Genomic DNA, 26,897 nt, shown 5'->3' on the forward strand with positions numbered 1-26,897 from the left:
AAACTGACAACTTGATTGTGTCTTGTGGAGAAGCTGCCAATCTAATATGGACTTTTTCCACAGGTCATTTAGGTGGAAAACCTAATCAAGTTCTGTGAAAACAGGCAGCTGTGCAGATGAGGGAACAGATTAGATACTAGAGAAGGTCCCCTTATTCATCCAAGGGAGATATTTTACAAAAATACTCTGAGAAAACTTCAGGCAGAGCTTCTGCATTCTTTAGACTCCAGAGTTCATCCCCAAACTGAATGACCATGTTTGTTTACTCTGATGCTCACAAAACTGCTTGTTTCATTTCACTTCTCTCTGCTTTGTAGCACATTGGAGGCTGGAAATATGAGTGAAAGAAGCATTGTCTTTGTGGTGTTCTAATTACAGACAAGCTTCATTATGTGTGTGTTGTATTTTATACCAGGGCTGTCTTTTGGCTCACAGCTTTGGTTTTGATAACCCCTCCGCAGGGCTGTGGTCATGAAAAGGGAGTTTTAGGAGAGATCTGTTTGAGACTCAGGTTTAAGATTGTTCTTGTAGCAGTCTGGAGGACACACCAAGAAAGAAGAGGCCTTGAGCCTACCTGGTAGAGCAGTGACACTGGTTTGTCATACAGTGCAGGTATGAAAAATTAGCAAGTGATGGTGTAAGTACAAACCTTTCACTAGCATGGAACATCAGGAATCTTAGATTTGCTGCTTTTTTACTGCTGTGTAACATTTGACCTGCCTTTTTCCCCAAATACTTTTTTTTTTTTGGCTGGCCAAGAGGTTAATCTCTTTATTCTAATTGCTGGTGTGATTTGGTTCCTCTCTCCTTCATCAGCAACATTGCAATTTTCTGCCTGATGCTAGACATGAATCTCTGGGGTGGAGAGTTTTCAGTGAAGGACCTGTCTGTGTCCTTGGAAATTGCCTGTCCTGGTGGGTGGATTCAGCATAGCCTGGCACATTGACCTCCCTCAAAGTAATTTACAAAGCTTCTCTCTTAATTCAGCATGTCACCTGATATGGAGAGATTCTCAGTGAATCGTCTCTGATACTTTACTTTTGAGAGTGATTCCCTATATCAGCAAGTAATTTCTGTATTGTTTGGAATGACTTGTGTATAAGTGCAACCAGGGGTTTTATGGAAATTAAAAAAACCTCAATCTTTACCACCATCCCTATTTCTAGCAGAAAACCACTGCCCAGAAATTAATCAGGCTTCACTTTCGTATAACCCAGGTCCTGTTAGCATTTGGTCATGCAGCAGTGAAATCATAATTCTGTTTGATGTGTTTGATAATAGTATAATTTTTCATATGTCAGCAGATTTATGATGGCATAGAACCAGGATTATTACTTCAACACAGGAGAACATGAAGGAGGAGTTAAGATATAAGGAAGAATAGAGCTGTTCACATATGTATTTTTATTGTATAATGAAAAAATGCCAAGTTTTCCAATCTTTCATCCTCTGTAGCATCTCCTTTCTTATAGTGTGAGTGTTATCTCTTAAAGAACACTTTCTAATGAAAAAGATAGCACACAAAGGTTCTGAGATCTTAAAAGACAGGTATTATTTTAATACAAAGTCTCAAGAGCATTGGACCTTTCCTGATTTGCAGTCACAGATTCACTGTGCTGTAATGGATATGGCACTATAGATATGCTCATTTCAGGTCAGGCAACCTTGTCCACTTTATTTATGATTATTATTAACAGAAATGCTAGCTGTCAGACACGATCAACATGAATCAGCCCAAGGCCCCTGTAAAAGGAGCTATAAAGACTCTTTAAGAGAATCACCAGAAGATCTCACAATTACTTTTGAAGTTCTGACACATTGGAGAGACATCATTTTTTTCTTGAGATTAAGATCTTGTCTTTCAGTGCTCTTAAGTGCATTATTTGTATGTGTAGGTGCTTCTGCCCTGAATTTCATACATGAAGCATCAGACCTACACTGACAGCTTTTGAAGGATAAAGCTAGTTCATATCCTTCACTGTTAGCCTTAGGTTAATTTTTGGGCTCTGCCTGGGTACCTGTACGGTTCACAGACAGTGCAGTACAAAATTGTGTATGTAAAAAATTAGAAGAAAATAATAATAATAATAAAAAATTCTTTTTGCATTCTGGTACCTATTGAAAAATCATATGTTTGCCTCATGAAGCCTTTCCCCTGAAGCTAACCTATGCCTTTAATAAACATTCCCATTTTTCTAACATCTAACATTTGTTCTGTAACATCCTGTCAGCATATATTGGCCCAAAGTGACAGTTTGTGGCAGAAACAAAGCTATTTAGCTCTGATCTATGGTTGTACATTTCAAAGCTTTATATAGCTTCTCTTTAATCCACACTGTGGTGTAAGTGTTATTCCAGACCCCATTTTACAGATGGAGAAATGAAGGTAGGGAGTGTTACTGACTTGCCTAATGCCCTCAGCCAAATGAGAGCCAGATCCAGGGTTGAATTACAGCCACCCTCGACTCCTCAACCACAACTGACTTTGCCATACATCCTCCTCTGCCCTTGCTCAGAAATGGAAAACAGAGTTCCATTTGTTATTTTCTTTTTGTGGCAGGCCCTTCTTCTTTCTCTGCCTGCAATCATCTGTACAACGCAGTTGTACTTTGATTTCTTTGCTCATTCCAGTAGCCCTCCCCTATAAAAAACAATTGGCATCTCAGCCATATTTCTGTCTCTGGCTCCAGCCTCCTTTCTCTTGGGTAGGCAGTGCTGTCTTGAGCAGGGCACTGAAGTGTTTGGGCATAATTTGTATAGTTACAAGTTGCACCAATTATTTATTATTTTTTAACTTAGAAATTCAAGGTGTGATGGCCCAGTGCTGCTCCATGGAAAGGCAGTGATAAGGGTGCTTTTATAATGCATACTCCTCTATGTGATCAGGAAATGCATTCTGGTTGAACTTTAGTTTTACCAAAGGTGTATTTGTATCCCAGGGGTGCAATAGATACGAGAAGGAGGCAGGCAGGGCAGCAAATTAGGGCTTGCAAGGTCTGTGTTGTATTCTCTGGTGTGCTGCTGGTTCGCTGTATCACCTTGGGCAGCTCATGTAATTTCTGTGTTCTCTTGTTACCAGCTCAGAAAAGTAGATAATGCTGTTGAAAAAAAAAAAAAAAAGTAATAGCAAGGTCCTTGGATCAAAAGTGTCATCTACCTGCCGTTTGCTCTTCCGGTTTGATTTTTAGCATCTTTTCCTGAGTTTAGTTTGGATGTATGTGAGCATTGCTTTAAAATAATTATCAATGCAAAACATGACTAGATGATTTCAGGGATGGAGCCTTGGTGTTAACTCTGAGTCTCTGGTTAACTCTTACCACTGTGATGTAATAGCAAAGGAGGAGTCCAGGCTCTAATGAGGTTTATCCAGTAAAGCCAAGTCCTGTTTGCATTTTCATGTTACATGCATAAATGCGTTGTTTCCAGCTTTTTCTGCCCTCTCCTACAAATATTTACAGGTTCCCATCCCTTACAGTACTCTCTGTAAGGAAATCTCCTTCCCTGGGAACAACAGAACAGGAGGGATTCTGAGATCATTCATCATAAACAAAGGAATTTATGGAGATTACACTGATCTTCCTGAAGCTTGTTTTCTTTCCTGCTCCCTATGAGATAGGGTTGGGTACCTAAGAAAGTCCCCATCCCATGTAATGAGTTAAGACGCACAGGCTTCAGTCTGTCACTGCTCGCAGCCATCTGCTGAGATGGGACAGACTTCTGTCTCCATACAAAGGAGTGTATCTCCTTCGATTCCTCTAGTTGAGGCTTTTTGGGGCTGAGTCTGAGCCTGGAGCTTTGCTGGTGCTGGGGCTTCTGCCAGCAGGGTGAAACACTGAGGGCAGTGATTTGTCGCCCAAGCAGGGCGGGGGGAGCAGCAGGTGAGCATCCATTAGGTGCTGGTGGGGAACTCTGCCTCGCAGCTGGTGCGCACAGACCCTCCCATGGGAGCACACCCAGGACTGGGACATGAGAAAAAGATGTAAGACAGAAGGAGGCTGCTCAAAGACATCAGACTTTTGGGCATAAAGTCCTTCTCAGTAAGGTTGGGTTGACCAGTTGGGTCAGTCAGGGCCACTGATACTTAACATTTTCCTGAATGTTAAGTATCAGTGAACATCAGAAAAAAAAAACCAAACCAAGAAATATTATTGGAAGTCAGGCCAAGTAGAAACAAGACTGGGCAGAAATTAGGGTTTCCAAAGGTTGAATTCCTGAAGTTTAAAGCTATGGCCTTAGTTGGAGTTGCATATCTCAGAATCTGGAGAACCCTGCTTTTGTCAGTTCAGGATAGGATTTGAGTATGTACGTGTGTGTGTTTGTGCACATGTTTTCATCTTCTTTGCATGGGGAACTATCTGACTACAGATAATTAAAGATTCCTGCTGCAGCATTTGATGACATTTGTAGTCAAGTTTCATGACTCCTTGCAGCTCTTTCTTGGTACTAACTTTCAACACCAAAGAACAGCAAATTGCTACATGATTTTATACACTCTAATAAAAAGACAGACTGTTAAGACATGACTAATTATCTATAATTAGCCTCCTTTTTTTTCATGCTGGTGTGCTCTGGGTTTCATTGGTGGGATGGTTTTAAAGATGGAGATTTAGAGGTTCCTGGAAAGCCCTGAAAACTCTATACTTGAACATTTTTACTCTATGGAAGCACTTAGCCCCTTCTATGAAAGCAACAGAAAAAGCCAGAGGCTGAAACTATGGACTGTAAATTATGAAAGTCTGTCTCCAACCAATATTGCAAAGCATCACATTTTGAAACATGGCCAAAATGATAATGACGAAACAAAACACCAACAAAGAGAGTCTGAGCTTTTCTTGTTGAATCCAAGTGAAAAGGAATTTGGTTCATGTTTAGACTGCCTAAGGCACAGTGTGGGGAGCTGAAAATTGCCCTTTGTGTCAGAAAGCTGTAGGGCACCTCGAGCATTTCTACTTTAACCTGCTTACAAGTGATGGTAGCTAATTGATATCCTGTACTATGTCTTTACCATGACAAAGGATGTTTAGAATTATATGAGAAAGTGCTGTTTGCATGCAGGTGAACACTTAATGCATGTGACTTGCTGACTGGACAGCCCTGGGGCGAAGAGAGGGAGGGGAAGTGCAGGCTTCAGCTCCAATTTTTTTTTTAAATTTTTTTTTTTTTGTTCATTAAAACAACAGCATTGATTTTCCCAGGTCAAAGCCAGGCCATTTCATGCAGCAAATCTGTGTTGAAAGGGATCAGAGTAATCATTTTTTACACGCTTGACTACTGCATGCCAGCACTGAGCTTTCAGCCACATGAACATAGGAATGATTTAATAGAGGAAGTGGCAGCAGGCTATTGTGCGCGGGGAAGGCTCCATGTAACATGCATGACTGAGTCGCACACCATTAGGCTGGGTGTAAATAAAACCTGCTCCTGACACTGCCACGGAATTGGCTCACTGGAATGCCTCCACTACTGTCCTGTTGGGAGCTAATACTCTGGCTTTAGAGCCCTTCCCCCTCCAGCCTCTGCTTTTGCTGTCCAAGTGACTGGAGCAGCTCTTCAATGCAGTATTGTAGTAATAATAAACAGCTTCTTAAATAATGCCACAATGCTGACAAATACCTGTTAAACCCAAATCTAGCCTGAAGAGAGAAAAATGTTTAGAGGAGATTCTGGTTGGTTTTTTTCCCTAGGAACTGTGGGTGACGTGCATCTTCCCTGGAGCATCTTCCAGATTACTTGTCAACCTGCCACGCCGCAGGAGGGCTGCTTTCTGATCTGGTTTCAGCTGTGCTCGTTCACCAGCTCTAAACTGCCCTGAAAAGCTCCTTTTAAAATAAGACAGTAATTCAGAAAGCAAGGTTAAGAAATAAACTGGGCAGATAGAAATGAACTGTGTAGGTAGAAAGAAAATTAGAAGTTGGCTGTACATCAGTGTGTTCCTTATACCAGTACAGAAACAACATATCTAGTATAGGTGTGGATGGAATATTATAAACAAGCATTGCTTTATTCTGATAAGCAGCAAACAAGTGATTTCTTGCCTCAAGTGTCCTTGTACTTGTCATCAATTCACAACAGTGGGTTTGCATAACAGTCAATACAGAATATGGCCTGAATTATTTTACAGTGAGGTGGACATAGAAAATTTTCTTATGAATGATAGGTCCTCTCAGTGTATCCTATTTCAGGTGTTTGGGTGCAACATGGTCCTTTCTATACAATCTGTGTAATCTGAGTTGTCAGGATGAGTGATTGCTGTTTAGATTTTCTGGCAATATAGGCCTTGGTTCTTTGGTGTTTTTAGTACTGACCTCAAAATGGGCACCCTAAATACTTCTGGTGAAGTCTCCACATCATCAGAGGGGCCTTCCACTTGAAAACACTGGCAATGACTTCCCCTTCAGGAGGGGAACTGTGCAAACTATGAAAATCCATGGAGAGAATAGCTGTGTGCTCTGCACTGGGCAAAGTGAACTATAAAATAAACTAGGAGAAAAGAGGTCAAAGGAAAGGGGAGGAGTTGGTTCAGTCATGGACAATTGACCATAAGGGCAGATCCCATTAGGAAATAAGAATGAGAGGCAAAGTCAGCATCATGTTTTTGACTCAAAGAGAGCAGAAGCCCTGTTGTCAGACTATGAGGAGCAGCAGAGGAAATAGGATAGATAATATTTGCTTGTAAGAAATGTTTGATTCTACAACTGACATCAGTACTATTGCTGTTGAAGCCACAGAGGAATAGTGTGAGCTTAAGGGTACTGTTCTAGTTAGCCAGGTCTGGTTTTTATAATTTCCTTGGACTGTCTGGTGAGAAAAAACCAAAATACCGAAGAACAGGTTCTGTACAGAAAGGCAATTTTCCGTCCCCTAACATTAATGCTGTAAGGAATAGCTTTGGCTCCACATGCTGCCTTTGAGCACACTATATAAACCTCTGAAACAATGTTACATCAAGTTACAGTTTCATTTTCTGTTTGAAACACCTTGAAATTTTTAGGACAGCAGTTGTTTTGCATCCCATTTGGATGTATCCTGCTTTGAAGAGATAGGCATCACCCTGTTTTTCATTAAGGTTTTGTACTTGCAGTTTTTGCCTTTACCTTTTTTACAGAAAAGATGCTCAATCTGGAATGTGTGCTTGGAAAACAGCCTAAGGGGAACACTCCAAAATATACAGTACTTAAGCAAAACCAGACTTTTTAGAGCTTTTGCCCTGGTCAACATATACTTTTATGAGCACACATCCTTTTGCAGCTTGGCAGTTTTGCTGAGGTCAGTGTACCTTCTTATCCTTAAAGTTACCTTCACATGCCTTGATCTGTATTTCTTATACCTTAAGGGTCCTCTGGGCTTAGCTTTGCTGAAATATGTTGTAGGTTCAGTGCCACTCTTCAGTCAGATCTACTTTCACACTGCATACCTTCACTGCTGTGCTACTCTCTTTATCTTAAACTTAACCTGGCCAAACCTTAACCTGTAGCTTAACGTAGAGCAACAGATCTGTTGCAAAAGCAAATCTTGTATCGTGTATTTTCATGGCGATTTCACAGCCTGATTATTCATACTGAAGCTTGGTTTAAGAGGGGTTATTCCAAGAGTGGCTAAATTCAAACCAAGTGAAAAATATATCCTTCAGGGCATTTAGCAAATGGCATTTTGCTTTACATACTGCATGGTCATAAATGAACATGAAGTTATTTTACTCTGGGTTCATCTTACTGGGTTTCTTTCAGATTGACTTTTGGTACAAATTTCTTTTTTGAACAGAGGAATGAATTCTATTTACATGGTGGGAGGTTGCTGAGATCTGCTCCTATTAAGCTCCCTGGTTGCCCACTTTTTTCATAACATACATAGGGAATAGAGGAGTAGTGCGCTGTAATTCCCATAAAACATGTTATTTACTGTACAGTCAAAATTGATGAGATCCTACGTGCACCCAATAATTTGGGACTTCAGATGGATATTTTCTATACGAATGGAAAACTGCATTAATTTTAACAATTTAATTGTTGAGTGTTGTTATGGATGAGCAAGCTGTCAGCTGCTTTGTGATATTCACCCCAAAGCTTTGCTTAGGTGGTATCTCCTTACTGATCCCAATTAAGGTAAAATAAGATAAAAACCAGAGACTAAATGGAGAGGTTAGTGGCAAGAGTCTTCTGCCAAATGGCATCATTATTTTCTGTACCTGGGCGAATAAACAGCCTATTAATCCGTGCATATTTAGAACAAACTAGATCCAGTTTTACCTTACTGGAAAGAGGAAGATCTTTCATTTTAATTTCTCCTCAAAGCACTCTATGCCTTAGATAAATCATCCTGAGTCAGCATTCAAGGTATAGATAAACAGACGTCTCTTTTTTTCTTTCTCTTCGGTATCTCACACAGCTGTACCCCCTGGAAGCCCCATGCAGGTTGCCTGTGTCCCAGAAGAGCCCCTTTGCAGAGGGTGGCAAGGCTGTGTGAGGCAGCTGTGCCCTGCTGCATTGCCCCAGTGCACCACGAGTTGCAGCCTACCCTGTTGTCATAACCCACAGGCAATCCAGACATGAGCTCTGGCTAGAAAAACACAATGTCTCTGCCCACTGCTGCACTCTCAGCTGCCCCTCTCCCAAGGGATAAGCGCAATTAAAGGAAGCCTCAGGTTGGAGCCCTCCTTCTAGACTGCAGGCTTCTGCTTCCCATTGAGCCAAAAGGATATGAATGGGAACAAAATGCAAAAAAAAATACCATCATTCCTGTATTTCATAACCCAGCGATTTGTTTTGCTTTGCTCCAAGTAGGAGCCTGATGCTGTTCTGGTGGCAGGTTGCATTGGAGCCATCCACCTGCATTTCCAGAGAATCTTGGACCTGGACTTTGACTCTGGCTGGAAACAGATTTTTTCCAGTGGGGCGGTTTAAAAGTGCTTCATTACACAAGAAGGTGGTTTTAACAGCCACAGTGGGGAAAACAGTAGGAAAATCAAACACCACGGAAAAAGGCACTACCTTAGTCGTAATCCAGCCATGCATGAAGAGCTGGGCAGAAGGAATTTCCAGTCTGCTCATCTTCTTCCTTGAAATGCTAGGGCTAGTCTGAAGGCATGTCAAGATAGGAGATGTGACCATTATTGTGGGGCAGAAAGAAAAAATAATTAACAGCACTGGCTGCATTAAAGAGAAGGTCAAATCTGATGCTTGTAGATAGCGCTGGCTCTAAAACTTTTTGAACAGCAAAGAGATTGTATTTACACTCAGACAAAATTTGGGAGACTGCTTCTGTGAGACACCATGGCCAAAAGCCTCAAAAGTATTTAAAAACACATTCAATGCCTGAATCCTTTCGATCTTGGGTGACACCAGGGTGATACTCAGGGCCCTTCCCATCTAAGCAAGCGGAGGACCTGCTTCCCAGGAGTGGCTGAGCCTATTTCAGGATCTCTCTCAGCATGTAATAAAATTGAATAGTCCACCATGCTCTCTCACCTCCCTTCAAGTTTGCAGCTGCCCCCAGCATTTTGTTACTTTTCTCTAGCTCTGCTGACAAGAGTCACCCTTAGAATCACATTTTCTTGGGGTCTTCCCAAACTGTCTCTCTTCTTGTTGTCAGTTTTAGGCTATGATGATAATGGGTCAGGTCTTGCTTTTCCTTTTATCAAGATCTGACTCTTCTCTTGATCAGGCACTTTAATCTAGAGATTAACTGAAATGCATTCAAGGTAAGGGAATGCTGACATTGTGTTGCAGTGACTGGTACCACAGAACTAAAATAACTCCTGCTTGCTGGTATTTGTAAGGCTTCATTTGTTCTGGCATGAGTTTTTTTTGCTGGGCTGCAGTTTGAGCAATAAACACAACTATGATAAGTGTCATAGGATGACAGTCTCAGGTTGTTTGGTATAAAGGGGCCTTGTAGAGCTCCCTGTCTACCCAGAACTCTGTCAATCAGCTCTGGCTGTGCTTTTTCTTCTTCATCCACTGAGTTATCTCAGATGTATCCAAATAAAAGTTCTGTAGACTAAGCTTTCCTATAGACCATTCTCATCCATTTTAAAGCTAGAATTTACAGGTTAATTACTTGTCTCTGACACAGACAGACTGCTTTCTAGCACTGCTGTACTCAGAAATCATGGGATAAGATGTGAATAGCTCTACAAATCAGCTCAGAAGCAGACTCCCATGAATGAAACTAGGCAATACTTTCTTACTTGAAAATCCAAAAATTAGGCAGTCAATAGATATTTTTGGGTTTTTTTAGCTTTTATTGAAGCACCAAGTTGACAGACATGTTGAAACTATTTACATTCACATCTCAATAAATGTAATGTGGGAAATTCCTATAAATGATTTTATCTTGTTTTTAAAATAAAATATGAATGATCATTCAGCATCTCTTCCCTGCTGGGTGGCATCAGTTACGTAGTTGCAGCCAAGAAAGCTAGTTAATAGTTTCATTCAAACTTGCTGCTCTGGCTTTTGTTTTTGGCTTCTCCCATCCTTTTGATTCCTGCTGTGTCCTAGGGAAGACCTTGTATCAGCTACAGAATTTTTTGTTTTGTTTTGTTTTGTTTTAAACCCAAGCCATTGCTGTGGTTGTACTAAACCAAGCAAGGAAATGCAACCAGTTGGTTTTATTTTTTTGTGTGTGTTTTTGTCCTTTCTCCCAACAAACCACTGCCATTAGGCCAGGGACATATATTTTTCTCCTTGCTCTACCATAGGCCCTGACTTGGCATCTTATGTGGCAGACGCTTTGCAGAGGCTGGCTAATGCTTGTCTGTGGAGTGTAACGATCAGTAGCAGTAAAGAGATGGAAAAGCCAGGCTAGACCAGTTCCATCCTGCTGGCTTGGCTCCTTCATGGGCTTACCTGTATGTGCTAAGACCTAATCAATTGGGAGCAGCCACAGGCTCTGTGAACTTCAGGTTATGTGTGCCCTCTGAGTGTCAAATCCTGGAGTCAGGCACAAAGGAGCACTGAGGGTGTCACTCATGGTGAGTGGGGTCTGCACATTGCAGCTACAGCTCCCAAGGCCTCCCTGGGTTTTCCCTCCATTTTCTTCTATGTCTGAGAAGGCCAAACATATATCCCTTGTAGACTTCTCTGCAATGGAACGGAGAAGCAATATCTGTGCTGACATGCAATGGCACTTTCTCCATTTGCAGGTTCACAGAGGAGGAGGCTTATTCCAGCTTTATCCCTTGACACTGCCTCCCCAGCACGGAAGCCTGCCAACAGCCCCGGGGTCCGCTGGGTGGACGGGCCGCTGCGGAGTGGGCAGAGGGGCCTGGGGGAGCCCTTTGAGATCAAAGTCTACGAGATAGATGATGTGGAGAGGCTCCAGCGGCGGCGAGGCGGGGAAAGCAAGGTGAGTACAATCCGTGTCATCTCCTGGTGGGTGTAAATCTCAAAGGTCAGCACTTAAAATGTAGGATTGGGAGGAGTATCTGAGGTTGAGTATTTTAGAGTAATGATGGGTTATAGACTTGATTATTATTTAAAGGCAGTTTTTCTTCCTAGCCTCTGACACTTGTTGAAGCTATTTGTGATGTTTGGAGAAACTTGTTAGAGTGGGGTTTCCACTGCACTTCACCTATCGTTAGGATTCAGGATGGCTCATGTAATTACACATAGAACTCGGATTCTTCAGAGGGTTCACAGCAACGCTTATTGAAAGACAGATTCTTTTTATACAGTGTTTCGGTACAATGAATAGAATTGGTCCTTTAGGGCACCACCTTTTTGTAAGCGTCTCTACCAGTAAACAAGTTGGAAAAACACCAGGTGTCAGGAGGAGGATATCTACAAGATTGTTTTGGGTTCCTCCTTATGAATTCCCAGGCCAGACTGAGAGAGTTCTGTACGTGACTTTCCCACAGGCTTCAAGGCACTGCCTGGAGCCTAGGAATCCATGTTCTGACCACTGTCAGTTCCCACACTTCACCCACAACAGATTTGTTTACAGAGGAGAATGAGAGATAGTGTTGAGACCTTCACACACAGGCTTGGATGAGGGTAGTTCTGGTACTGGAGTTGCTTCCACTCTAGCAAGGGTAGCAAAGTCCTCAGATGGTTTCATATGCTGCATGTCTTGGTGGCTACCACCCCTCAGAAGTCATACGAGGCTGTCTCCAGCGCTGCACCTCATGCTGTTACTGTGCTCCAGAGCTTTACAGAAAATATATCTTCTTTATTAATGACTGTGAACTGCTAGAGGTTTTCATAACATAGTCCCTTTGTTGAAGGATGTTTCAAATTTGATACTGCTACCAGTTCTCTTATTTTAAAGTATGACTAATGCATTACTTATGCACTAAGCACAGGAGTGTATTTAGGCTTTCAATACAGCAAGCAATGGATTTCCTACTCCCAAGAGCTTAGATTTTCGTAGCCAAACTGTGGTGAAAAAACAGAAATGTTTTCCTACAGTTAATCTAATTTCAAGATGCTGCCTGTTATTAATTATTATGGTTTATTATTAACTACCATTGCAAAGTCTCCAAAGCTCACTGATGGAAAACATGAAAACCAACAGAAGCTATAAAAATAAAGCAGATGATGGATGATTTCATTCAGTGATTCACAAGTTTCCAGAATAAATGGCTCATTGTCAGTGTTATTGATTGGAAGATCATTTCACTGAATGGACCTGGGTATTTCTTCCCCTCTTCACCTATTCTTTCCCTGCTTCTTTTTCCTGGCTGGCAGGAGATGATATGTTTCAATGCCAAGCTGAAAATCCTGGAACATCGCCAGCAGAGGATCGCTGAGGTCAAGGCCAAGTATGAGTGGTTAATGAGAGAACTGGAGGTGACCAAACAGTACCTGATGCTGGATCCTAATAAATGGCTCAGTGAATGTAAGGGCATTGTTTTATTGCCTGAACTCATAGGTTTCCTTTGGTTTATTTAATAGGGGGATGGAAGGAAGCAGAAATGTCTGGTAAGAGTGAGATGTAAGCTACTGCTTGTAAACTAAAATGGACCAACATATGACCTAGGGGCAAGCTTTAGATTGACTGTCTTTCTAGAACTAGTTCCTATAATTCTTATTAAATGTTAACAGTAGAACTGAACAATCCCTTTTGCCTGAGAGCTGAATGTTGAAATGGTACAGCATTCTAGTAGTGGATGTTGCCATTGGTAGATTAACGTTCACGCGTTTCAGTCCACAGCTCCTGAAAATGAGATTTTTTCTTTTGGCCTCAGATCACTCAAACACATGAGCAATATTATAAATCTGGTCTTCTACCACAAAATAACACTGTGGAGCAAACTTGTCCCTTGGCAGCAGTGGGCTTACATGAAATGAAATGAAATGAAATTTGGCCCATTTTTTATAACTAGAGATGTGTAAAGTTCGGAGAGCTTAAAGGGCATTCACATTCAAATGAAGAAGGACCTCAGCACCTCTAAGGGAAAAAACATAAAGAGTACTGCAGTAGTTGTACAACAGTTTTTAGTATTAGCAAGCAGATAAGTTTATATCAGAGTTTTAGAAAAAAAATCCCACAATGTGCAAAATTTATTTAGGATAATTGCAAGTGGCAAAAGGAGGCCGGCTGGTGTGTTCTCTTACAACATCCTGACTCTTCCTTTGACAGCTGCTTTAAGTTGACATCAGATTGATATATTCTGCAAAACAACCACAGTATAGGTTTCAGGAACACTATAAAGAAAGTAAGTTTAAAAGGACAGTTTTAAAGAGAGAGAGAATTTGCTATGCATTGCTGTCCACTTACTGCGTGATGCCTTTGCTTCTAATTTCAGTGTGGTAGTGCAGAAAGCCTGAAGGGTTGCAGAGACCTCAGGAAGTAGATAAGATGGGCAGAGCTGGCTCAGACAATGGATCTCACACTTGGCTTCCATGGAACCTGTGTTGGAGGGATTAATGCATGTGCCTTCCCTTGCCTTGCTGTAGTGGTCTAGTGGGAACCACATGGAATAGGGAGAGGTGTGAGGAACAAGGACCCTAGAGGTTTGTCTTAAATTTCAAGTTCTGAATTCAACAAAAGGATTACCCTCCCAGGAGAGAGCAGCTATTTAAAGTTCTTTCTGGTTAACAGAATGTGTGAGAAAGTCAGTACATGTTTAGCATTCAACATTTGCTGGAGGATGATGGAGCACGGCAAAGGCACCTGCAGTTTTGGTGAGGATGGCAGAGCAGATCACTCCAGAAAGCATCCAGTGCAACTTAAAGTGTTTTTCACTGTGGACAAGCTGCTGTGTCATTTTAATAACTGTTAAACAGAAAAGGCAACTTGTAAAGACAATGGCAAGTCTGAGGAAATGTTGTATATAGTACTGATGAGTTTCAAGACTTGAATTAGCTCTCACTCTCCCACCAGCCATCACTAAGTTTTGTCTACTTTTCCTATCTGTATATTTTCTTTCTCACAGTTGATCTGGAGCAGGTATTTGAGCTGGATTCTCTAGAATACTTGGAGGCCCTGGAATGTGTGACTGAGCGTTTGGAAAACCGTGTCAACTTCTGCAAGGCTCATCTCATGATGATCACCTGTTTTGACATCACCTCTAGACGCCGATAAAGTGTGAACCTCAAGAGAATTTCAATGCGCATCTCTGCCATCCTCCTTTTCCCTTCCAAACAGCATCCCAAAGACAAAAGAATGAGGATGAAGGTTGGAGTCAAGTCTCAGCTGTGTGTATGAGAGATTTGCTATACTATACAGAGGAGTAGTATTAAAAAAAAAACAGAACAAGCATGGAAAATGGAGATAGAAGGTTGTTGATACTCTTGGCCTAAGAGAGCACTTTGTGGAACCTTTTAAGGACATGTCTGTAAATAAGAACTGCTGGCAGAAGACACTTCTTTCCCTGCATTAGCTGAGGAAGGAGGAAAGGTGGTTGTGGGCCTTCCATTGAGAGGTTCATTAAAAGAAAACCTATCCAGAAAAACTGTTCAAGTGCCTTGCAAATCTTTGTTATCCAAACATTTATGTTCATACTTTATTGTGTACAGATGGTGCTAGTCAAGAAAAGAAAAAGGAAAAAAAAAAACAAATACACTTTTGAAATGTATTTGCAGCTTGTTTTTCTCTTGGTGTTTTCTCCTATTTCAGACTTGCTGTTTCTAAGTAACTTGTGTTTGTAGAGATATTTCCTAATCAGTACAACATATGAATAAATGTTAACTGTCTTTTCTTGTTACCAGAGTAAGGCCACTCAAAGAGAAATTCAGCTTTCCCAGATGACATATACATATTTCTAGCAGAGAGTAAGGTTTGTTTAAATGCTCTTCTGTACTCTCTTATATGCTGGACAACACTGTCATTTTCCCGGCCTGTAGGTTTTGCAGTGTATGAGAGAGAAGTGACATTACTGTGAAGTAAATGCCTTTTCAATTTGATCCAACCCCCATAACTTTTCTTGTTCATATATGTTTTGCTTTGTACTGGCTGGAGTTATGAATGAGGAAGTACTTTTATCCTAACCCCTTTTCCTGGTACTAGAAGCTTGCTGGAAATTTGTCCTCTAGGCTAAGGATTCTCATGTTTATCAGGCCAAAAATGAGCGAACTGTTCTTTCTTGAGACTATGACTGATAAAATTTAGTTTCGCCTCTACGACATACACCACTGCGAGACAGGTTTTGTCAGCTTCTGATCCCTGGCCCAGTGTGTCCATACTCACAGATGTACCTGAGAAGTGCTGGCTCTGCTCAGCTCAGCACATCTGGAAATAAAGCAAATGAGTAGATATAGCACTTCAAGCATGTTGGCTATGGAATCTTTACTGATCCTCAGTACCTGAAGCCATGGTGACATTCACATTGACATAAAAAGGAGAAGGGTCTGCTCCATGCACATCCAATCATTCTACTAGTTGGTCTCTTTATCTACAGAACAGTATGTGGGAAGGAACATCCTTTGTATTTCATATACAAATGTGCAAAACCTGCATTTTAATTACATATGAGCATGAGGAATTATTTTGTTGAATTAGGTTTCTTATTCCTCTATACTGAAATAAGTGCATTCACAAAAAAATTCCTATCTCACATCCATTTGTGCTACCCTCTCTGTTGCTTAGGAGGAAATAAGACTCTCATTTAATATACTCAAAATGTATAAATTAACTGCTGTACTTAGGTGCAACTCTTCTTTTACCTGCACCATCATATCAATGCCATCTTACAAGCAGCAAGTCCCAATGGAAAAATAATACTGGTAGATTTTCTAGTGGTTAAGTGAACAGAAAAGCTTTTTTAAAAAGTAGGAGTAACATTTGTATAGTTTTATTTTCTTTCAGTGCTCTACAACTTGTAATAACAAATCTTACTCTATTACCCTTGTCACTGGATTTTGTAGAAAATTCTACTTACAATCCTTATATTGGATTATTTGGAAAGGAAAAAAAGGTCCTATGTGAAATTCACTTTCTAGTCTGTTGCACAGCAATTTCCAATTATGAAACTTATATTCTAAGCATTAAAGATATATCCCTTTCTCTCTCAAAGGAAAAAACTGCAACCAACTCTGAAAATCCCCCCAAACAATACAATTTAACTGGCTTTTTTCTCTTTATAACAATTTCAGTAGCAGTTACTGTGTATTGGTTCTTTGGGGGGCCATTTCTTCTGTGAAGAGCCTCATGGACTGAGTACAAGGAAACTCAAGTTTCCTTGAATACTCAAGGAAATCGTCCCTGCACACAGTCCATGACTTGCACAGGAGTGGTGATGTTTCCATAAATCAAGTGGACACATTTTGGGACTGTTGTAAAATACCTATTGCATGTAATATGCCTCACCCACATTAACTCAATTATTCATTGACTCTCGATTTGGTACTTCTGTAGCTTAGGAGGCATAGCAAAAAGCACGTGTACCTAAACATTATTTTAAAGAGTAAGAGTATACGTTCACCCTGTTTATCATGATGGACAAAAATGAATCCCTGAAACCAAATTGATTATGCCAATGATGAATTTTGCATACTAAAAAAAATACGTACTAATTGAGCAGAATCACAGTACTTACAAATATTTCATTTCTGAGGACCTAATTAGAATAGCCATTAACTCCCATAATTATACTACCATTCATATTCTAAAATCCATATGCATTCTTGACTTTGTCATTTCATTTCAGAATTTTCCACTATGTTTTTAAGAACTGTGATGACTTAATACAAAAAAAGGAATTAAAAATTTGTAGAGATTTGACATGATAAAATGTTTTCTTCTTGAAAACAGCCTTTTACTTCAGAATTTATATTATTACAATTCAAGTATTTGCAAAACACATAAAGCATTCAGGATCTTATTATGAAATTGATCTCGGTTTGCAGTAGCCAGCATTTTAGAGAAGACACATACACTTCTGCAAGTCATCCAGGAAACCCAATTCTTTAAGGCATTGCCAGCATAATGCTGTTTTTATGCTGATTTTTTAAAAGGCATCATGTTGCCCAAAATACACAAGAGCAACATGAATGTAATGCCTAATCGTTTTCACATTCAGAAATCAATCTTATTTCCCTGGGACAGCTTTAGTAGGCAACAGCAGTGTTAATGTGATTAGGTTTGAAGGTTAATTCTTTGTTCGCACAAGTCACAGGAGATCGCAGCTCTCCACTGTCGGGCTGTGAGATGACTCTGGAACACCAGCGCTGCTCCACATCCCCACTGGCACCTGGGGGCGCTTCCTGAGAACTGCTCCTCTTGGCATATGTGAACCTTATCCACACAAGGGACAGCAGTTACTCTTTAGCCATAAGTTCAAGTGTAACCAAGGGCTGGAGACTTTGGGTGTGCAGTGGATTCAGCAGCTCTCACAGCAGCCAAAAGCTGCTCTGGGTCTGGATGCTGGGTCAGTGTGTGCTCTGAAGGATGTGGGAGAGCCGTAATTTCTGGTACATTTGTCACACGTCTTTTCTTTTGCTATGCAGGCCTTGCATTTGCCTCAAAACAATTCCTTGTCAGTTTGTTCAGATCTAAGTAATCCAAAGTACTACTTTATGGGAAGACAAGGAAGGAAACTAATACTCTCCTTTCTTAGGTTTTCTTCTCATCTCACCTGCTCCAATAAAACTGAGGCACAATTGCATTAAAAATCAGAAGAGTTATAACAGAAGAAAACCAGTTATGAGGAAAATTCATTCATCTGCCATTTTTTGGGGTATTTACTGTTAGTTATACAGTAGAAGGTCATGTACTCTTATGTACTTAACACTTCCTCATTTTGTGTTAGGACCACGCCCATGGTTATTGCTGAACATCTGTCTTTGATCTAGTCTTAGAAGACCCACTTGCCATAAATCCTAGCTTCTGAAACTTGCAGGTGCATACAACAGTAACTGGTGCCAAGCAATAGCATGATCCTCTGACATGATTCTTAGTGAGAGCTGCATAAAATGTAGAAAAAAGGATCAAAGATCCACACTGGCATATTTTTCTTTTATCTTTAAATGTGGCAATTAGAGAGGCTGAAAGCTGGGAGTGATGCTGGGAGTAATACACACCAAATCCCATGCTTGCTCACAGGACACAATCAGTCTGTCTTGAAGTGTGGGTTTTATTTTTTCTCTTTTTCATTTATCTCAGTAATAAGGCTTTTCTTAAAATAGGGACCTGTGGCATGGAATTCAAATGTGATGACAGCGGAAAATTATAGACTCTTACAAAAAAGACTCACCTTTTCCAAATGTTTGTGATTTTGCTGCATCATTTTTAATGAGCTAAAACTCATTGTAGAAACGAAAGTTGTACATGCAGAGATAAATATGCACATGGCCTGAGATGGCACCCTCGCACATTGCTGTGGGGAAGGGGCAGAGCTGCTCACAAATGGCAACACCACCACTCCCCTTCCCTCCTCCAAAGAGCGCCTGCCTACAAAACCATTCCCCTTGCACTCACCTGGATGAAGTTGACTTATGCCACACTACAGGGAAAACTTATGCTTGAAGCTCTTTCAAGGGCCTCTTCCAGAGGTTCTTTCTTATCCATGTTCTTCAGCCTATGTAGCCAAATTGCTGCAGTTCCCACGTAGAGGCTGTTAAAGACTGTAGAAGTATTCCAGATGAACTGCTCTATATTTCAGAGTGTCATAAATTTATGGCAAGGTATTTTATAATCTCTGCTGTTAAACACAACAATTTCTGCATATGTTTGAGGGATACAGTGTAGTTACATCAACTGAGGGCCTGGACTCTTGGTGGTCTGTGAAGCTTTCTGTCTAGTCCTAATAGATTTAAAATTGTAAATTGAAGCTTCTGCATTGCAGAAGCAAATTCAGTTCTCCTGAGTCAGAGGCTGAGTGACCTCTGAAGCCAGTTCACATGATGGGAAGGATGGTTGCACAGCATCAGGGATGCTCCAGCTTGCTGCAGAGATCAAAGCATTGGTACCATTAATTACCAATAGGGGTGGATGATGACCATAGAGAGAGGCATTTCTTCTCAAACCTGTGGAGGGTGGCATACCTTGCTTAATCTTGATGTCCTCACAGTCTGAGTTTCGTAACTCCACAGGCTTTTGCATTGGCAACACACAGCAGTTTTTGAAGACACAAGGCTGGCTGTTGCTAGCTATTCTAAGATTTGTAAGAGGTTTCCAAATAACCATAGCAAACAAAACTGTGAATGATTTGTCAATGCAAAGTTAATAATCTCTCCCTCTCTTGCATTTATTGTATGCTCATCCCAGGGTTATCTGAGCTTCCATACCTGTTCCTGGAAATAATAAACCATTTTATTACTGTCTTTATCTTTTCTTCTTTCTCCTTCTCAAGCAACCTTAAAAAAAAAAACAAACCAAAAAAAAAATTAATTTTCCCTTGGAAATGTAGCACCCTTTTGCCACCAAATTCACGAACAGCAGTCTCATGCTCACTTATGCAAACTTTTGAAGCTCGCAAAGGGCGTGATCATTTTGCAAAGAATGGAGGTGCTGAAAGTGAAATAGTAGCATTCAGTAGCATTCAGCTGTAGTATTTCAAACTACCTTCAAACCCTCCTGGACAGGAAATAAAATACAACCCAAGCCATCTCACTTTGAGTGGTCCTACTTAAGTATTGAGCAAACTTTATAATAATGGTAATAAATTGGTGCTTGAGGCAGTTTCAGCTATATTACATATTCTCTATATACTATAGATATGGATGTATTCACCCTCTTTATTGTATATGTATGTGTGTATTTACACATAGCACACGTACATATATGTTTTATGTATGCATAGATACTAACTTTTCTATATTTTACTTCTTTCCCTCCCATAGCTGAAACTGCTGGTTACTAACATCCACATCCACATCATATTCTATGTATGAAGGATATAATTTATTTGTAAACTCAGGATGTTCTTGTTTTATAGAGTTGCTTGTATTTTATAATTTATTACACATCATGGTTGGAAATGCTTATCTAAGTGCTATGCATTGAAGTGTATGTTTGCTAAATCCATTTCACTCTGTCCGTGGCTATGTTCTTTCTCATTATAACAGTGGTATAAAATAGGGCTAAGGAGGAGAGAAACTCATAGATATAGAACTTACGCTGGTCCCATCATTGGGCAATTCCAGAAGAGGATGTATCAGTAGTATATATATACATATATATATATATATATATTTTATCAACTAAATTTTATGGGGAAAAAAGGAGAAAGAACAGCATGAGGACAAGTCCAAAATGTGGAAAGTCACAGCCACTTCCAAGTTCGTCAACAAATGCTTTGAACCTTTTGCCATTAAAATTGTAAAGTTTATTGTTTGCTGGCTAAAAAAAATATCCCTTTTGTGGTATCTGAGGTGTGAAACATTGTCAAAAATATGATGTCTGGAAAAAAATCAAACTATAGTGGCATTAAATGTTTACTTTTATCTTACCAATATAACTGCCTCCTCCTCCTGACTCTTTCATTTTAGATAAGAGCATTTCATGGCATTTTATACCAGGGAATGCTTTTGACCAACACGAGGATGTGGTATCAGAACAGTGAAAGTGAGCAAGAGAGCAAGAACAAACCTGAGAATAAAATGACCAAAGGGGTTCTATCAAGCGTTACTGAGAAGCAAATTCACCAGAATACAGTAAGGAATTGCAGGGTTTGGTACTAATGACAGAAATACTACAAGCAAGCAGACCAGCATTAACTTCTCCCCTGCTGCTGTCCAGAAACACAAAGATAACACAGTCACAAAGCTGAAATGATCAGGCTTTTACATAAGCTGGTTATGCATATACACAGGGATTTCTCTTTTGCATCTGTGAACAGGGGAAAAATCTGAGACCAAACAAATATAAAAGATGTATTCATAGGTGTAATTTTTTATCATCTTTAGCAATTGTGTCACATTTCCCTTGGCCACCATGCAGGTAAGTAACACACGGGAGTGATAAAAAGAGTTTGTGTCCATTACTCAAGACATTTTTCTCTCAGAGAGGCAGTGGTGGCAGGTTCAGCTGACCCCTGAGTTGCTGCTGAGGTGTGCACAATATCTGCTTACCTTCAGCTCATGTTTGTGGCATTCCTTGTTGATAATTAGGGGAGCACCTTGCTTGCAGGACAAGATGTGAACGAGCTCTCTGGGCAAATCTTACATGCCCACCAACACCTGGATAAGCCCTGATAAGGACACTGGCCTCTTCCCATTGGAAGAAAAACACAGATCTTATTTCCTGTGGGAAAGATTTAAAAGAAACACAGATCATTCAAAGCACTCTTTAAGATATATCATCTGCTGGCAGATGATTTTCTCATATTCCTTACTTTACAAGGGACATGTTAGGGTGTTAGGCATTAAATGTATGATTAACAGTTTGATGAGAATTTAATAAGGTCCTTTCTTTATCTTATTATTATATAGCAGAGTGCAGATCTAGCAGTCACAGCAGCAGGGAATGCAGTTGTTTATGGTGACCTCTTTTAAAGGAAAAATATTGAGATGGATACAGCAGCAAAGGCTGGCAAAGGTGGTGTGGAGGAGACAGTCTCCTCCTTTCTCCTCTTAGAACAGAAAGCCCTGCACTACCTTAGCTGTTGCCCCAGGCCAGTGAATTTGCATGCTGTGCCTCTCCAGAGTAGCTGTAAATGAAGATAAACAGCCATTTCTTTCGTCTGTGGGCTGTTCAGAATAGCTCTGATTTGCTCTAAAGAGCTAAAAGGCTTCTTGCCTACTTTTGAGGTAATTTATCTTCATTGCTGTTATCATGCAGCCACATCAGTATTAAGGAGCCCGAAGTGCCTTACAGAGACAAAAACAGAAAAATGGGTTAGTGCAAGTCCTAGACTTTGTCTAAGACAGAACTGATGGTGAGGAGCTCTAGATGAGCTGAAAAGAGAACCAGTTCACTCTTGGTCAAAACAGGAGCCTTACAGACCTCAATGCCACACACTTCTGATTTGGGACAAGACAACAAGGAAAGGTTTCATTCACAGAGTGGGAGCAGGGTCCCACGCCTGGCAAAAGTCTGGTGTCCTTATGACGCCTGCTTGAAACTGTTGATACCTCTTGAAAAGTAATGCCCCAGCAATCACCAAATTTTGTCTTTAAAACAACTAACTTGCCAGACTGAAAATCAGGTTTGGCACGGAAACCTGACCAGCCCCATCTCCTTATGGGGCCCCAAATAATCTCTCTAGCTATTGGAAAACCAGGAGGGCAAGTTGTTGCTAAAGCATGTTCCTCTCCACATCCATCTGCAAACCAGGCTCCCCAGAGTTCACCCTCATTTTGGCTGACAGTATCTGCCTGGAAGACACTGAAGAGGGATGAAGGCTAGAAAATTCAGTTCCCAGTCTTTGAAATGAACACAAAGTTAATATTTAGTTGCTCTGAAAAAGGCCATCTGTGGATTTTACGGTTTATGATAGTTAGTAGTCTTGACAGTTGCCGATCTGGCAGTTTTAGAGGCTGACATCTGCTGTATAACCACTGAGCAAAGCTTTGCTGGCTGTGACCACACAAATGCTTTACATTGCTCAAAGACCATTTTCATAACCTCCAGGAACAAGTAGGTAGCTTGGAGGTCCTGTCCACTCTCAGGAACTATCCTGGCAAGTGCTGACTTGGGAAAAACTTCTAAACTGCCAAAACCCAGGCAAGCTCAATGGATGCTTGTCTGGGGAAAAGACCTGCATTCATTTTCATATATGTTTATATGTGTCTCTTCTGTGGACCCTTATAGCACAGGTTTGGCACCCATGCTTTGCGTCAGAATGTGAGTTTCATGCCAACCAAATGACAGCCAAACGCGTTCAGCTGTGTGTGTCTGGCACATATCCGTATTTCCATTTGTATTTCCTAGGAACCCAAGTGCCACCAGATACATCAGGATTGTGTGCAGGACTCCAGGCTTGCTGTGGAGAGGAAGTCCCACCTCCAGCAAGGAGGGACCTTCGTCACTCGCTTTAAAAGGAGCAGGGGCTGTCCTTGTCTCTTTCTCATCCTTGCTCATCTTCATTCCCTGAATGTCAGAAAACCAGGGAGGTGGGTGAAAACCCTGACATTTTCTTATATTTAGTTTGTCAAGAGGTGAATTGCTCATTGTAGTTACAATACAGAAGGAAGGGGAGCACAAAGCCACCCTGCTCTCTGGGCTCTGCTCTGCAGACTCCTCCACACCAGCACTCTTGGATGCTCTGTGCCACCCAGCCCAGCTCCAGCTTCTTGCAAACTGCCCCTTGGAGCTTGATTGAAACGAGCTCCTGATGGTACTGAAGGAGCAGCAGCGCTCCCACTCACCCTGCCTTTCAGCACCCATTGCTGCAGAGGATCTCTTCTTTAGCTGGATACAACTGTGGAGAGCCATGGCAGCTGCCTGGTTTTATTTAAGAGCAAGCTGCCTGCTGCTAAACCATATATGATGGAAACCTCACAGTACCCAGCAAGGGGCACTGAGGGAGCCAAGCAAGACTCTGTAAACAGTGTTTTCTCCTAATTTCTGAGGACAACGGAAGGCATGGCAATTACTGGAATAATAACTGGCTCCTTGCCCTTTGGCAGGTAACTCGTGCAGCCCTGGGGGCTGGTGTAGCTCAGGCTCATGCCTGCCCTAAGTTTCCAGAAGCTCAAAAAACATTCCTGAAGATTATATGTGAAGCTGTGAAATCCACAGAAAAGCTTCTGGACAGCCCCTAAGCTGGGGCATTGCAGACTTTACAACCATTGAGCCCTTCTTTCTGCTGTCAAGGCTGAAACAATGGGAGTGCCCATTGCAGTTTTCTTGACAATCAACACTGTGGTGGCATGAAGCGCCCACAGAGCAGGTCAGTCACAAACACTGTGTGCACACTAAATAAAGCTGTAGCCTAGCAAGAGGGCTATGGACCACTTTCCACCTGAAATCTGTGATTGGGAGGAGCAGCAGTTTGTGTGAGAGTAGCAGGGCACTGAAATACTTCCATGGTGAAAAAAATGGGACTGTTCTGGGACTGATATCTCCACCCAGTAAAATCACCTAGACACCCACGACTCATTTTATGAAGTATTTATTTATTGCTCCTCTGAACAGTTCCTTTCTCGCTTTCATGTCATTGCTAATAGCTTGATTTCCCAAGTGTTCCACATATTTCCAACATACGATGGCTCAAGATGAAGGTTTCCCAGATCTTTGTGGTAGATTAGTGCAGTTATCAGTTAAGGCATGCAAGCCTTCTAGGAGGTTGCTACAAAGCTATCCATAGTTTTTTATTAAGGTGCTTATAAAAATAAGTTTTTTATTAAGGTTCTGACTGCCATTTTCACCCCTATACATCACACAAACACCAGGACAATGATGCTGCCTGTGCACAGCCCTTTGACACGTCCCAGTGGAATGATAGTTCCTCACTTTTCCCTACAAAGGCACAGGACATGCAACGGCACCAGCTGGCCAAGAGCCCTGCTTAGAGGCACTGTTTCATTTTGTTGTCTCACTGAAAGTAGAAAACCCACTGAGGCTTGGAGAGAGAATCAAACAATCCAAACCCCTATAATGTAATAGTTATGTTGAAGCCAGCTATGAAGATTTAGGATGTTATTTCCCCTCCTCAAACAGGGACTTTGCGTAAAGCTGACCCTCATGCTAAGCCATTTTGACCTCTTCATAAGCTTACACCATAAAGTGCAGAGGCTGTTATACTACCTTATCTTGCTGCCATTGTAAACCTTTGAGCTCTAAATTCTATGGCCCTAGAAATTCTTCCCTAGGCAAGATGGAAGGGGACTTTCTATTTTTTCTTTAAAGTGCTCAGCAAGGTGACTTGTAATTAAACCTGTGTTTCAGGTGGGAAATCTGTAAACCCATTTCACTAAGGAATCCTACACCTGGTCACATCCTGGAAGTTCTTGGCTGCAGGATCATGCTGACTGGGCAGGATCTGGGCCACTCACTGTGAGAAAATTCATACAGTGCCTGAGGTGTACAGCAGGGCTGAGTGAAGACTGACACAGGGACACTGGTGCCAAACCTAGCTTTGTCTGCCCGGGACAGTCTGCTGGCCTGAGGCACCTCAGGGTTTCACCATTTTGATCTGGTAAACTGCTCAAGCTTTTTCATGGGAGTTGCAGATGGCAGTTGCGGAGGGCATTCAAGCCTAATCACAAGGGGATTGTCTTTCCTTGGCTGCCTTTTGCAAACCCCCTCCATGGGTATCCCAAGGTGGCAAAGCCCTGCTCCACAGACTGGTGGTAGCAGCTGAGCCCAAACCTGAGCTGTAAACTCCCCTGGCAGGGCAGTGCCAGAACAGGCATGGCTCAGCTGGTACCAGAGAGCAGCAGGCATGAAACAGCTGCCAACATTCAAAGCCAATATAGGAGCTGAGGACTTCTCCTGCTTTACTGTTGTTCTCTGATATTTGCCAAAAGTGTAGCAGAAAGCTAACATTTCCATGCCCCTTCAGAAATTGTTGTGGTTGGTATTTTCTAGAGAGCTTTTTGCTCTCTGTTCCCTCCCTCCTCCCCCCCACAACAGGAGCTGGGCACTTGGTATCTTTTTACAAGAGTAAAACCTCCACAGCTTCAAAAGCAATGGCCCCTGAAGAGAGGCTGCATCAGTGACAGAATAGGCCACAAAAGGGCAGTGAGGAAGGTGCTGGTTTCTCTGCAGTGAGGGGCAGGGAAAAGGGAAGCTCCCTTAGGCTCCTGAAGTGCTCACATTGCAATGCGAGGTGGATGGCCCCAAACACCCCAAGGTCCCTTTGTCTTGTACAGAGGAAAATGCAATAAGCTCTGAAGTTGGCTTTGGCACACTGTTGCATTCTCCCACCTGTAGAAGAGTGGTGTTGCTTAAGGCATCACATCAGGCAGGAATAAAATCCTTGCCTTTGCCTCCCTCAGCTCCTTATTTGGCTCTGGTGTGAACTGGGATACCTGCCCAGCTCAGTGCCTGCCTGACAGGCCTCGGTCAAGAGGAAAGACACTGAGGGTAAAGCTTGTCTGGGCCATGGGCTCGATTTGAGCAAGGCTGCAGGGCTGCAGAGTCCCAAACTTGTGTCAACAGCAAACCAGTCTTTCCCCAGTTCACAAGCAGTAAAAGCCTTTCACTCCTACCACTCAATAACCATCATTTCATGTCACTTAGCAGCAGATTTCAAAGGGCTCTTTCACAGCAGAAGAAATGCTGGTCTGTCGAGGAGCTTCTCCACTATCTTGGAAGGACATGTTTTGCCAAGGCCTTGGATTTTAATGGTAAAACAATTTTGTGGCCTGGGTGTATCATTCACTTTGTATGCATGGATTGCATAAACTGCTTTGGGGCCCCAATGAAATGAATTTGGACAATGCCCATCTGGAGGATTTTTACTGATTTTCCCATTTGCCAGCTGTAAATAATGCAGCATCCCTGCCTGGTTGCTGGCAGGCTGCCCCTTCCCAGACTTGGGATCAGCATTCCTCTGGTCTTTGCAGAAAACACAAAATCAGATTTTTGTTTATTTTTCACAAATTATGTAACAGTCCCCACAGAAAACA

At 41.6% G+C, this 26,897-nt stretch overlaps 1 protein-coding gene across 1 annotated transcript in view; it reads left to right on the plus strand.

Moving 5' to 3' along the window:
- Positions 1-17,196, plus strand: part of KIF26B (kinesin family member 26B) — a 212,871-nt gene extending 195,675 nt beyond the window's left edge. The window contains exons 12-14 of the mRNA XM_066180297.1: positions 11,144-11,346; positions 12,687-12,837; positions 14,378-17,196. Of these exons, the coding sequence (XP_066036394.1) occupies positions 11,144-11,346; positions 12,687-12,837; positions 14,378-14,526 (503 nt within the window). The 3' untranslated portion in view covers positions 14,527-17,196. The remainder of the gene's footprint in view (positions 1-11,143; positions 11,347-12,686; positions 12,838-14,377) is intronic.
- Positions 17,197-26,897: the final 9,701 nt, after the last annotated feature.

The sequence above is a fragment of the Chamaea fasciata genome, unplaced genomic scaffold, assembly GCF_029207755.1.
Source record: "Chamaea fasciata isolate MVZ Bird 193981 ecotype frontalis unplaced genomic scaffold, bChaFas1.0.hap1 SCAF_3, whole genome shotgun sequence".
In the NCBI taxonomy this organism is placed as follows: Eukaryota; Metazoa; Chordata; class Aves; order Passeriformes; family Sylviidae; genus Chamaea; species Chamaea fasciata.